At 48.8% G+C, this 13,427-nt stretch overlaps 2 protein-coding genes across 29 annotated transcripts in view; one reads left to right on the top strand and one right to left on the bottom strand.

Annotated features, from left to right (window-relative positions):
• Positions 1 to 7,285, top strand: part of LOC120819768 (rho GTPase-activating protein 23-like) — a 45,792-nt gene extending 38,507 nt beyond the window's left edge. For 25 of the 27 annotated variants that reach the window (XM_078103245.1, XM_078103237.1, XM_078103243.1 and 22 more), the window contains 13 exons: positions 103 to 411; positions 498 to 559; positions 673 to 779; positions 987 to 1,099; positions 1,719 to 1,871; positions 2,101 to 2,179; positions 2,349 to 2,422; positions 2,528 to 2,617; positions 2,699 to 2,824; positions 2,904 to 2,948; positions 3,067 to 3,160; positions 4,433 to 4,464; positions 4,551 to 7,285. In XM_078103245.1, coding sequence (XP_077959371.1) covers positions 103 to 411; positions 498 to 559; positions 673 to 779; positions 987 to 1,099; positions 1,719 to 1,871; positions 2,101 to 2,179; positions 2,349 to 2,422; positions 2,528 to 2,617; positions 2,699 to 2,824; positions 2,904 to 2,948; positions 3,067 to 3,160; positions 4,433 to 4,464; positions 4,551 to 5,501 — 2,235 coding nt within the window. In that variant the 3' untranslated portion in view covers positions 5,502 to 7,285. Of the gene's footprint in view, positions 1 to 102; positions 412 to 497; positions 560 to 672; positions 780 to 986; positions 1,100 to 1,718; positions 1,872 to 2,100; positions 2,180 to 2,348; positions 2,423 to 2,527; positions 2,618 to 2,698; positions 2,825 to 2,903; positions 2,949 to 3,066; positions 3,161 to 3,934; positions 3,960 to 4,432; positions 4,465 to 4,550 lie in introns of all 27 variants that reach the window. The other 2 variants (XM_078103248.1, XM_078103247.1) reach the window with 1 other exon arrangement.
• A 128-nt stretch (positions 7,286 to 7,413) lies between these two features.
• On the bottom strand, positions 7,414 to 12,738 carry acbd4 (acyl-CoA binding domain containing 4). Of its 2 annotated transcripts, none has more exons than XM_040177470.2 (11): positions 12,561 to 12,738; positions 11,988 to 12,116; positions 11,043 to 11,163; positions 10,421 to 10,505; positions 10,083 to 10,203; positions 9,856 to 9,987; positions 9,627 to 9,724; positions 9,129 to 9,339; positions 8,693 to 8,907; positions 8,350 to 8,409; positions 7,414 to 8,279 (listed from the first exon to the last, which is right to left on the bottom strand). In XM_040177470.2, the coding sequence occupies exons 2-11, from the start codon at positions 12,076 to 12,078 to the stop codon at positions 8,151 to 8,153; spliced, it is 1,263 nt and encodes a 420-aa protein (XP_040033404.2). In that variant the 5' UTR covers positions 12,079 to 12,116; positions 12,561 to 12,738; the 3' UTR covers positions 7,414 to 8,150. The 2 variants fall into 2 exon arrangements, with proteins under 2 accessions (XP_040033404.2, XP_040033403.2); XM_040177469.2 differs by having other exon boundaries at positions 11,988 to 12,119; positions 12,561 to 12,692.
• Positions 12,739 to 13,427: the final 689 nt, after the last annotated feature.

The following is a 13,427-nucleotide window of genomic DNA, read 5'->3' as shown; positions in this document are numbered from 1 at the left end:
AAGAAAACACTCAGCGCTCCTGCAGAAAGTGTTTTACGGTTGCTAAGCTACAATGGGAGGTTTCTTATTTCAGCTCGTGTCCTCTGTATTTCCTGCCTGTAGAAAGTGGGAGGCGGCATGCGACCGTGGAAGCGCGTCTTTTCCGTGCTGCGCTCGCATTCGCTCTTCCTCTACAAGGACAAGCGAGAGGCGGTCCTCCACGGGGCGGGGGCGGGGCCTAGCCTGGACGAACACCCTCCGATTAGCATCCGCGGCTGCCTGATCGACATCGCCTACAGTGAAACCAAGCGGAAGCACACGCTGAGGCTGACCACGCAGGACTTCTGCGAGTACCTGCTGCAGGCCGAGGACAGGGACGACATGCTGGCCTGGATCAGGGTCATCAGGGAGAACAGCAAGACCGACAACGAGGTCAGATCCTCACGCCTGGTTCAGCGTGTGGAATTGACACTAAACACCTCCATGCTGAACTAGTTTGTCCCGTGTGTTTGCCGTAGGAGATCGGCTTCTCAAGACAAGCCCTCATCAACAAGAAGCTGAATGACTACAGGAAACACAGGTCAGCGCTGCAGACACATTGAGTCCTGATCGCAACTGGACCTCATCCTTGGTGTCATAAGGAGTTACTGTCGCCCCGGCAGACAACTTTAACTGTGTCTGTTTCTGTCACAGTCTGACAGGCAGTAAGCCGGACTCTTCTCCCAAAGCCCACCGCATGATGCCCCCCTTCCTCCTGGCTAAGACCGACAACACCTCAGTGAACCGAGCCTCCAGAACCGGTGGGTCCAAACACACAAAATGCTAACAGCCCCGTAGCCGTGCATGCAGTGCGGTTCTACGGACTCCACCCAGAATGCATCTCTGAGGATGACCATCTTAGTCACCTAGAGAGAGTTAGAGGATTCTAACTGTATCCCTGTGTGTGTGTGTGTGTGTGTCTGTGTGTGTGTGTGTGTGTGTGTCTGTGTGTGTGTGTGCGCGCACAGAGGACAACAAGGCGTTGTGGGGCATCAACCTCATGAAGAAGGCCAAGAAGACGAGCAGTCCGAAGGCTTTCGGCGTGCGGCTGGAGGACTGTCAGCCCGCTGTCAACCACAAAGTGAGCCCTCCTGTCTCATGATGGAAGATGACCGTGATGGGAACCTTCAGTCCTCACATTGAAATGAGTTTTTGTCCGTTCACTTGTAACACACACGCTTAGAAGATGAGTGAGGTTCTTTGTGATGAAAACGCATCACATGACATTTTTTACCATTCAAATGAGGGAATGTAAATCTTTTTCAGATTTTTAAAAACGGATATTGAAAGTTAAAAAAAAGCTATTAGTTTCTCTAAAAAAGTCAAAGTATCCACTGAGGTTCCTTTCATGTATTTATTATTGATATACTGTGGAGGCTTGTTTTGACTTTTATTCCTGCAGCCCGTGATCAAGAACTGACTATTGCTGCCAAGATGAGGACTGTATTTTATTAAACTTGAGTTAAAAAGACAAAAAAGAAAATGCAAATTAGGCAATATCTCTGATCCAATTAGCAGACATTGCCAGTACCAAAATGTTTGATAAACATTTGATGAAGCCATGCCCACATTTCTTGTTTTATTGAGTTGATATATTAGATTTAAAGGTTTCGACAGAAGGTACTCTTTGGGAATGTCTTAAACCAGGTATGAAAGGTTGTATAAAGCAGGTTTTGAATGAGACTCTCGCCCCTCTTCAGTTTGTCCCTCTCATCGTGGAGATGTGCTGTGGCGTGGTGGAGGAGACGGGGCTGGATTACACCGGTATCTACCGCGTGCCAGGCAACAACGCCATGGTGTCCAACCTTCAGGAGCATCTCAACAAGGGCATGGACATCAACACCGCTGAGGAGGTGAGCAGGATCCACGGCGAAGGGAGAGGGTGTATCTGCATGCCACCGGTTCCCTGGTTAAAAAGGTTCTTGCACCACATTCTGGATTGCTGCAGTTAATTTGCTCAGTCGTCCAGATGACCAATGAACACCAAAGGTTCATCTATTTGCCCTCTGGCCTGTTGGATGAGTTATTTTCCTCTCACTCTGCACCAGAAATATTAAACGCTCCACCTCTCTTTCTCCACAGAGATGGCAGGACCTGAATGTAATCAGCAGCCTGCTCAAGTCCTTCTTCCGAAAACTGCCTGAGCCGCTGTTCACGGATGGTAAAGTTCCAGTATGAACCTGTCAAGCAGAGGATGTGAAAGCAGCTGGATTATCTGCCACCGTCTTACACTTATTTCTTATCATATCATTTCACATAATACCAAATGCTGAAATGTGTGTACACTGTATATCGGTTGCTTGCTAATGAAAGGCCTTCCCTCTCTACAGACAAATACAACGACTTCATTGATGCCAACCGGATAGAAGACGCGGAGGACAGACTGAAGACCATGAAGAAACTGGTACGAGTCCAAGGATAACAAATACGTCTCTGCTCTCTTTCAGCAGATCAACCTTTTGGATCTGTTTCTTTGCTTCATTCATCTCATCTGTCTTTTTTCTCCCAGCTCCACGACCTCCCGGATCATTACCATCACACCCTGAAGTTCCTGGTGGGTCACCTCAAAAAGGTGGCCGATCACTGTGAACTCAACAAGGTAACATTCCTCTCACTTGCAGGTTTCTCAGGGTCCCTCATGGAGCCGGATGTGCTCTTAGCTCCTCTGTCGTGTTTTCAGATGGAGCCGCGGAACCTGGCCCTGGTGTTTGGTCCCACTCTGGTGAGGACGTCGGAGGACAACATGACTGACATGGTCACACACATGCCTGACCGCTACAAGATAGTGGAGACGCTCATCCTGCACGTAAGAACTCCCGCAACTCCTGCACCTCTCTGTGCCGTTGCCTTAACGTCAGTGACGAGGCGTTGTGTTCCTTCTACAGCACGACTGGTTCTTCACTACCGGAGAGCTCGATGAAGAGGAGAAGGTGCGTCACGGCAGAGAGACCAGAACGTCCCCATCGTGGGCAGTGTTTGGACTCAGGTGTCCTTGTTGTGTCCGTGTTTTTATTTGGGCTATGGTTGTGTGTGTGTGTGTGTGTGCAGGCCCCAGAAGACAAGCGCGACATGCAGCCGGTGCCCAACATCGACCACCTGCTGTCCAACATCGGCCGGCCCGGGATGCCAGGAGAGGCGTCAGGTGAGGGTCCAAAGGAGACCTGCTCAACTCTATCTGAGGAGCTTCTCTCCGCTTCACTTAATGTTTTCCATCGTTCTGATGAGGCGGCACGAGTCTCTTAACTGGCCAAATACAGGAATCTTTCTTTTCTTCAAAAATATCAGTCGCGTACGATCCCTAAAATAATCCTACGGTAATCAGCTCAATAAAATCAACCCATTTATATTCAATATTCCTATTTCAATTGTTAAGCGCTGTCAGCTGTAGCGGTCAATGCTGTGAAGTTCACGATTTAACCGAGGATTCAGATTCAATACTATACAAATAGAGAAAAATTAAAAAAAAAAAATTGTGTAGCAGCAAAAACAGCTGAAAGCACAGAAAGGTATTGCACCCGTTTATTAGACACCTACATAGTGCAGCAGGCTGCTGCTGGGGGGTCCGGGGAGGCTCAGATCGACCGGACCCCAGGAAGCACAGTTCTGCTAGTTTGCATGGAACCCAAACAGACAAATCAAAAAGCCTTTCCTATAGCGGACGACTAGGTCAACATGTTTCGACCCCTCTAGGTTCTAACGTATATACGTCACAACCAGAACCAATAGATCTTCAACACATAGAGCTGCATGAAAAGGTCCAACGTGGACGTCAGAAGCATAGAGCTCATCGTGATGTCGAATTGCTTCCACGTGCCTCCTTCCCTACACGCTGTTCTCCTAATGCACCCGTGTTCTTATCAAGCGACTCAGCTCTCTCCTTCTCTTCCTCCTCTTTCTGCGCTCTCTCCCTCTCCAGCTGAGACAGTGGATCCGCCTCTTCGGTAGGACCAGGTCTTCCTCCTTTTTGTGTTTGCCTGTGTTTGCTGTTTCCGCTGCACTTGGGTTCATTCACCCGTTCGTTGTGACTTTTTGGTCAGCGCCCTCCTCCCTGCCGGCGGGGGTGTCACGGTTTGTGTGTTCTGATTCTCATTGGATGACACGGTGTGTCCGCACTTGTGACTTTTGATTGTGTGTGAAGGAGAACACGTTGTGCGACGCTACCAAACTCCACCGGAATAGAAATCAAACTGTGTGCGCAGCAAACCGTTACCCCCCCACCTGCTGGTGTTACTGGGGAACTGCAGCCATTGTTGCTACTTGAAGTAAAAGAAAGCTGCAGGCTGTATTTGAAAGACAATCTCTGATAATGGCGAGAGTTCTCGTGCCAGATCGCAGTCCTGCTGGTCACTAACACTACTACCAACACTTGAAGTGAAGACGCGCTTCTGATCCACGTCTTTCCCTTTTCTGACAGATTCCACCACCAGCGATTCACTTAAATCAAAGGTAAGCCACAAAGGGCCTTAATTCTGTGGATGGGATCCTGTATTGTGGGCTACAGTAAGAAGTGACCGGAATGTTTGACCTTTCAGCTTTCTTCGCTCTCCAAGAAGGACCTGAGTGCCAGGGACTTCCTGCCCAAGTCCATCATCTCCGCTGTCACCCGCAAACGTAAAAAATGCCTCAGTGGCCACGTGCAGGGCGGCAGCGCTGACGAGGACTCGGAGCATGAGCCGGTCAAAACCAGCAACTACGGGGGAGGAGAAGGCAGGGGAGGGGAGGAGGAGGAGGATGCAGGGGAGGAAGAGGCGGTCAAGGGGGAGCATGCTATTCTGAAAAAAGACAAAAGAGATAAAAAGGAAGTTGGGGCGAAAGCTAGCGAGATCGCTGAGGGCAAAGATGTGTTGTCTGGAGAGGAAGAGGGGAACAGAACCAGCAATGGCGCCAAAAAGGAGAGCTGGCGAACAACCGCCCCGCCCTTAAATGCTACTCAACAAAACCTTTTCCGCCGTCCGCACCATCGGATCGATGCCACTTACCCGAAACCCGATCCTTCCCACTCGAGGCCTCGCGCTCCGGCCAGAGAACACTCCACAATCCCTCTCTGGATCTGCCCCACCAGGGTTCCCAGCATCTGCCCGTCGGGTTACGGGACCCAGCAGCCAGACTGGAACCAGTCGGCGCCAGTACGCTACCGGAAGACAAGAGGCGGGAGGACGAGGGCCATTTCCATGAATGTGGACCTGGAGCTGTGCAGGAGTGACGAAAGAGTCAGAGGGTGGAGAGCAGAGAGGGTGGAGGTGATCCGAGTCATTGAAGGAGCCCCCGATCAGCATGGACGTGTTGGGGTTCCTCAGGGATCGATTGTAGGTCCTGGGTCAATTCAACAAATGGATCCCCTTCCTCGTCGCCCTCTCCTCTCCTCTTCCTCAGCCTGGACAGATCTAAGCTCCCCGGGATCTCACCCGGTGGTTCTGAGGCGATCGGCCATGGATCCTCGGGACAAGACGAGAGCGTGGCGCCGTCACACGGTGGTGGTTTAATCCACTGACGTAGTACCACGTACGTCGGGACGACCCTTTGACATCGTGCGCAGCTGAAGAGTTTCATTCCAAAATGCAAACTGTGAAACTCACTATGAACAAATTCTACCATTCAACTACTTTTCAAGCTACTGACCTTTAACCCTTTACTCACAGTAATTAAACCTTGTTGTATGTTTTCATAGGAACATTATGGCTGATTAGGATCCTGGTATTTCTGGCAAATTTACACCAAAATCCCTTTTCTCAGGACGGATACCTGAGGGATCCTGTGATTTTAAACTTGTAGGTTAACATTCTAAATCCACACTGATTTTGATAGTCACACTATGACCCAACATGCTAACACACAAACCCGCCCAGGACACCCTGGTGTTGCGTTGGCAGCGCCAACTGTCCATTCCTCACATGTCAGCACCCTCAATTCCATTGAGATCCATTGATTTGATGGTAACCAATTACTGTTTTAAATGCTGGTGTGACCAAGCAATATGACTCGATACCCATTTTCATCCGATGACTTTTAATGATAAATATGTGTATTAAGCTGTGTGGCAAAGTATACTTTTGAAATATATTTTTCTAGATTACGGGAACGGGACAGAGTGCAAACAATCTGACTCGCAGATCTAAATATCAAAGATGTAGAGAAATAAGGCTTTGAAGGCAGAAGATCATCTTAATGTGAAATGTAACTAATGTTGTTGAACAATAATCCCAATTCGGACAACCAGGAAATGTTTTCTTACATAATCCTCCTAATTTTCCTACATGAATAAACTAGAGTAACAAATCCAGGCCTCGATGTATTACGGGGAATCAATCCTCCTAAAATCAGATGAAAACCTGCCACTTATTATTATTATTAGATTCTCGTGTAAAAAAAAAAGGTAACCATCGATTAAGAATTTTTGCAGCGTTTCAGTGTTGTTCTTATTACAACCTCTAGGTGGTGCCAAAAGGAAGGACTTCACATGGCCTTTACCTTTCGTTTCTAAAATAATGTTTTGGAATGAAAAATATACAAAAAATAGGATCAGAAGATAGAAAGAGTTTATCTCCAGAGCGGAGATGGAAGCACGCGTTCCTCGCTGCAGACCGACTGTTGTTGTCCTCGACGACGGCCACAACAATGACACGTGACCCGGCTGACCTGGTTCCCCCGGCCCCCCCAGTCCTCTACCTGCTCCTCCTACGGATCTCCAGGGGACTCCTGGGTCCCCCCTCGCTCTCTCTCGGGACTTGGGCGCCATGCCGAAGAGGACACATGTTGTGTGCGTGGGGTCGGCGATTTTAAAATATGCAAACTCAGTGTTGAACACGAGCATATCATGGTTCCTGTCTGGCGTGTCGGGGGAGGAGCTTAAGGAAAAGTTTAAGGCAGCTATGCGAAGTTATGCCAAAATGTTTTGTTTTAATCATTTGTGGACAATTTAGAGCCAAAAGAGAAGCTACGGGAGGCTCCAGTTTCTACATGATATCAGTGTCATTAATGTGAGTGAAGAACCTCCTCAAACACAAAACCACAAAGTCTTACCCAAGTGATATTTTTCAAATTTTCCTTTCCACGTGTGGTGGATGTTTCCGCTCCTGTGCGGTGTAGAGAAGTGAACTAAAGTGTACTGCCAGCCGCTGTCATGTTCCTGTGTGGGTCCCTCTGTGCATGTACATGAACATGGGGGGCTGTGTGTGGACCAATTTTTGTAACAGTTGTACAATGCCTTGTTAAGTTAACCTGTATATATAATTATTATACATAATATATTAAATTATTTGTTTTTGAAGAGGGGTTGTATTTTTTTCATCATAAAATGGTTGTTGAATTCAAATGGGTATTTCGGGGGGGGGGGGGGGGGGGGCAGTGCATGACGTATATATTTAAAAAAAATAATTTCAGAACTTAAGCCATGTATATTATTCCTATTTAACTTTTATTGCAATCTGGAATGCCATTGGATTCATCACAAAGGAATTGTGTCACATCCAGAGGATCTCTGAATAGACTTAAAACATCTATCAGTGACCTTTTCCCCACTGAATACAGAGCAGCATAACATACTGTGGAAAGAGGAGTTATAATCCCAGTTTATAATGTAGAATAATTTATTGCCAGTTTTTGTGCCTCTACACTCTTACTGTCCGTTAAACTTCCCGTTTACCACCAAGAGAAAACCACCACCTTCTATTCAATATAGATGTATTCCTTTGAGCCAGGCAGTAGTATTATATTATGAATGAGCAGCCTCAGGGACACTCATCATCATCTCATAGGACCCGATCTTGAAGGAATTATTGTCCCGTTAGCACACGGCGGTCTGAAGTTACGGAGCAGTGAAAAGAGACGCTGACTGAACAATCTGAGGCCAACAATTCATGTGGAATATTCCTGTGGAATGATGACGTGCGAATCCGTGAGTAAATGGAACATGATGATCACGTCTTGCAAGGATTAAATAACCAATAATTTACGCTCATGATCAGCTCCGGTACTAGAATCCCTCAAGCGGGTGTGGGCGGGTCCCTCCACCGGGTGGTGCGTCTCCTCTCGGAGGAGGCGGCTCCCTTGGTTTCAGTGCATGTGTGAGGAGGACCGAGGCCGCCTTGGCGTTCCTTTTTGAAGAACGGGAAGACCCGTCTTGCCGCGGCGCCTCAGGACGACGGGCGACTCCTCCGCTGGGCTCTTCTCAGCAGCGAGACCAGACCCTGAGCGACGAAGGGCCACAGCAGGAAGAGCGCGGCGGTCTGACCCGACACGTCAAACAGCCCCCACCTGTCCTCCTGAGGAGAGTCACACGCGGTTAGCATAGCATAGCTCCAGTCGCCAGGAGCACCCGGGGGGGCCTCTTACCTGCTGCCTGGAGGCTGCGGCTTCACACTGGAGACACGAGCGCCACGGCGAGCTCTGCGCCTGTCGCACAGGAAGCAGCAGTGAAGCGCCACATGTGTGTTTGAGATGCATGAAACTATTTGGGTGGAAAATATTCTTAAATACAAGCTTCCCAAATATTCCCCAAGAAAAAGGTATAATAAAGATGGAAGTGGTTTATTGCGGATTTACGGATCTTGTATTTCGCTGGACGAAACTACTTAATCCGCTACTGAAAATAGTCCCCTGCCGAAGCACAAGTTTCCACAAAGGTTTTTCGTCTTCGCCCCCCCCCCCCCCCCCCCCCGGCTGCGTCGGTGCTCACGTGTGTGGCGGCGAGCCTCTCCACCACCTCCAGCCGCTCCATCACGCTCCTCATGTCCTCCCTGAGCCTCCGTAGGGCCTGAATGATCTGCTGCTGCAGCTGGGCATCGTGCAGCCGCTCCACTCCGCCCTCTGAACCGTCCCCGCCTCCTCGGCCGGCCCCTCCTCCTCCCCCGCCCGCGGGGCCCCCCCATCTTCGGCCCTGAGGAACACCGCCTGCAGAATAACGGGGGATTCCCGTACAGTCACCGCAGGAAGTGGGAGGTGGAGCAACAAGGGCGAACATAAAACCATGTTTACCATTATTCATGGAAGTCTTTTTATTTCATATACAAATCAACGCCCCCTTTCTGTCTGAATACTATTTCACAGTCACACCTCCATATTGTGATATTATGGAATTTGATGCATTTATTGTTGGAGCAGCACGTTCTTACGTTCTCTCCAGTTGTGGAGGGAGCCTTCCCTCCCGCTGTCCCGGGCCCTCCTGTTTGGACCTGGACCCCTTCCGTCCTCCGCCCCCTCTCCACCTTGACCCGCCCCCACCTGCCGCACTCCCAGGGCGCCCTCCGGCTGCTGGCTGTGACCGGGCGCCGACTCCAGGGACACGTGGGCGCCGTGGAAACCGTTGGTCTTGACCAGAGGAATCTGCAATTTAATCTTTTTTCTAAATGGCTGAAAGAATACTTTCTCATTTCCTGTGGCTGCTAAGTGTGTGGAGAGGGAGGGAGAGGGGGGGAGGGAGAGGGGGAAGGAGAGGGAGGGAGAGGGCAGGAGAGGGAGGGAGAGGGAAGGAGAGGGAAGGAGAGGGCAGGAGAGGGGGAGGGGGAGGGAGAGGGGGAAGGAGAGGGCAGGAGAGGGGGAGGGGGAGGGAGAGGGGGAAGGAGAGGGCAGGAGAGGGGGAGGGGGAGGGAGAGGGGGAATGGAATTTGTACCTTAACATTGCCGAGTTGCTCAACTGAATCCACAGAGTCGCAGAAGATCTCGCTCTCGGAGTCACTGGTCGGGGCCAAACCCTCACAGGGGCCCGAGCCTGCAGGGGCACAAAGCAGACCCCCCCCGAGTCTTTGTAGTGCAGGACAGTAATAAGCTGTCAAGCCACTTAAAGGCGGCGTAGTGGAGGAGCGGGGTGCTTCACTGTGGACAGACGGGTTCGGGTCGTACCATTAGGGATGGTGCTTCCAGTGAGGCCTACGACCTGAGTCGGGCCCGACTCCTCGTCTGGGTGGGCGTCTTCATCAGCGGCCGGCTCCTCACCCTCCTCACCCTCCTCGGCACGCTCGCCCCCTTTAAGACCTACACAAGGACAAACACTCAAACTTCATTTGCTACATTTCGTACAGCACAAAACAGCAGCTGGGTTCTTTTGCCCTCGGCTCAGGGTCACCGACCTGCCGCGAGTGCCAGCAGAGACCCGGGGGGGCGGGGCATGTCGTCAACCACCAGGTAGAGCGGCTCGAAGTGGTGGAAGAGCGAAGCCGTTTTCTCGTTCATGGGCAGCGTGTCGACGACCTGCAGTCAGTGGAAACATTTACCGTCACTGTGTGTGTGTGTGTGTGTGTGTGATACAGAGAGCAGAGGATTGTAAACGAGTGAGTCGTGTACAGACAGAAGTCGTGTAAATAACAAAAGACTGTTTCAATCATCTAATAAAAGAACAAGGAACCCTGTTCTTCGGGCCGGTGACCTTGAATGACTTCTGTTGTGATCTGTTGTATTGAACGTGTACCTCCTGTGCCACTTTCTTCATCTCGTCCACGTACGCTGCCATGGCGCTCTCACTTCTCATGTCTCCCAGGCGTCTCCAGGCGTCCCTGACACATTGAGGACACGACGAGAACATCAGGTCAACAATCGGCCGTCACACCGCTACTTTCTCGACGCGTTTTGTCATTGCTGCATATTCCCAGCTGATGCACCCCGGGACTTCTAAATAAATGTACTCCAAGATTTGACGAACATTACGCGGTTTCATTAAGCCCCGCCCCCTGGTGCTACTCCGTCAGATTCACACTAATCATCATATCAATACTTCAAAATACACATTTGTGTTTAATTTGCAAGATACTCTCAGGCAAAGGGACTATTCATCACTTCACAACCGACTGGAGCATCAGATCCCCGTCCGCCGAAAGCACTGAAGAGCAGTTTTTTAAAAAGCTTTAGGGGAACCGGAATATGTGTCTAAAAGTGTGATTGCTGTAAACATAGCTTTCTATATTAACGTCATGTTCCCTATTGTAATGTAACATTTAAAAGAGATTCCGAATGAAATACACTGTACAGTATGAACCGTACTCGTAATGACAAATATGCACAAGGCTCAAACACACAGACACACACATACACACCATTTGTAGCGACCCACTGGGTCCCAGAAGCCGGGTCGGGGCACTGAACAAGGTCCACACACGGCCTGCTTGTACAAACTGTAGAAATGCAGCATGACCTCATAGGACGGACGGTAGGAACCTGCAGCAGAACCGACAGGAATGAGCTTCGTCTTGCTGACTGCTTATTGCTCCATTTGAAGGGAAACCTTCAGTCAGTCAAGAATACACAAGTAAACTACAGTAGAAATTAGGGCTGTCAACCAATATTCTATATTCGAATGTATACTAGAATGGTTATTAAAAACAACTATTCCAATCTCAAAATGAATATTCTTCAAAAAAGATTCAAAGCTCTTGATCAGCACTCAGCAGATTTGTTTTATTATTCGTTCATTTAACGCACAGAGAGAGAGATCTGCGGTCTTGGCCGTTAGTGAATTCACTCATTTTTGTGTAGGTAATATGTTGTTAAATAGGTTTAAACCTAAATAAATTACCTATACAAGTAGTCATGTCTCGTTGTATTAACTTGTCTAGTTATTGACGTGTCTAATGCGCAACCAGATATTCGAATAGATGTGTTTTTTTAAAGCGAATATTCTGACATCCAATTCTGACAGCCCTCGTAGTAATTCATGTTCACTTGAGGTCGGAGGGTTCTGTCCTCAAGACATTTCACACTTTGTTGTGTTTACATGTTTAAAGTGTACTGGCCACTGTCAACTTGTCATCAGCTTAGTGCGGCCTTCTCATGGGCAGCGCTACACATTCTACAAGATAGTAATAACAATAATAACAGAAGCATGAGGTGACATTGCTGCTCGTTTAGATGACGAGTCATACAGGAGGTGATACAGGTGTTCGTGTCTAACATGAAGCCGACGGTTGGTTTGTAGAGCACAGAGAGGTCTGCGGGGCGGGCGGGCTCCGGGTGGTGATGCGATGGCTGCAAAGGCCACGTACCGTCTTTGGGGAGGTTGTGGATGACGTCCACAGCGGCCTGGAACCGTCTCTGGTGGTCCACCACGGGCTGAGCCACCGCCGGGACCGGCATGACGCTGCGCGCGCGTCGGATCTCGCTGGACGGGACGGCTACTGGATCCCCACGCACGCGCACACACACGCACACATACAGGATCAACCGGAAATGTCCGTGACCATTTGCTGTATTTAAGTTACGCTGCTTATGGTAACACGCATATAACGTTGACGTTACACGCGTGGAACTCTGCTGCGCGTTTATGAGACGCGCTGTTAACGTCTCATGCGTTCTGGTTTCGTTATAGAAGACAAAACAAGAATAACAAGTGGAACAAATGGGAGTTGACGGTAGTTGACGTTAGCTATGACACGCTAACTTAGTTAGCTAGAGCTAACGCCAACCTGGGTAAGAAGTAGCTTAGCTACAGTGGCGTTAGCTAGCTGGCGTTAATTAACTTCAACGTCAGCCGCCGCGCGCTGTCACTGTTGTGTTTGTCAGAAAGAGACCATGTGGGTTCAGCGTTTGGTTTCCCTTCCTCTCGTGACGGAGCCTACCTGGGTTGGACGTTGGGGCGGACAGACGGACAGACCATCTCCGGTCACTGCGTTCTGGGTTACGGAGGCGAGTTCCGCGTCAAATGACGTGGCACATACGATCCCGCCCACTTGTAGACTTAAAGTGGCAGCCCTCAAAAATGTACTGTACGTGTGTGAAAACTAATTGTGTCAAAACTCACGTGCGATAACAATTACGAAACGCATTTAAATGAACACACACAAAACATACTGAATTGAAATCCATTACTAGCAAAATAACCTCTCAGGAGCTGGTCGTGATGCCATGGCAGCCCATTTCCATCACTAAAAAATGAAGATATAAAGTTGAAATTCTGACTTTAGAAATGCACGTGCGCAGGATCGTCATCGTTACAGCTCGCTAATCAGAACTTTGTCTCTGGCGTCAATGATTTTACATCCAAACTTAAATATAGTGAAAAGAAAGGGTTGATTCTTAAAGATGGTTTAATGGTTTATGGTTATGCGTGCCCACGTCTCCTGAAGGCAATGCGGTTGAGGAAGCTGTCAATCATGTTTACACGCCCCTCCCAGTTGATGCCCCGCCCCCTACGCCACATCAGGGTCAAAAGTATGAATGTGAAAAGAAACCGGGAACAAAAGATCTGAAAGTGAAAATATAAGATCTGAATATAAAAATATAAAATCTGCAACCGAACAATATAACAGAGTGAATATAAAACAAATACAAGTGAAGAATGAAAACAAACATTTTATTCAAAAGAATTATAAAACACTCATTTAAGATTTTTCTCAATCCATAAAGAAACAATCCCCTGTCAGTTTATCACAACAGTTCAGAATTACTCTATCTTAGTTAGGGATGCATGGATTTCTATTAATAGG

This window comes from Gasterosteus aculeatus, chromosome 5 (assembly GCF_964276395.1).
Source record: "Gasterosteus aculeatus chromosome 5, fGasAcu3.hap1.1, whole genome shotgun sequence".
Taxonomy (NCBI): domain Eukaryota; kingdom Metazoa; phylum Chordata; class Actinopteri; order Perciformes; family Gasterosteidae; genus Gasterosteus; species Gasterosteus aculeatus.
Note: the sequence above shows the minus strand (reverse complement) of the source record. Positions and strands in the feature narration are given on the sequence as shown.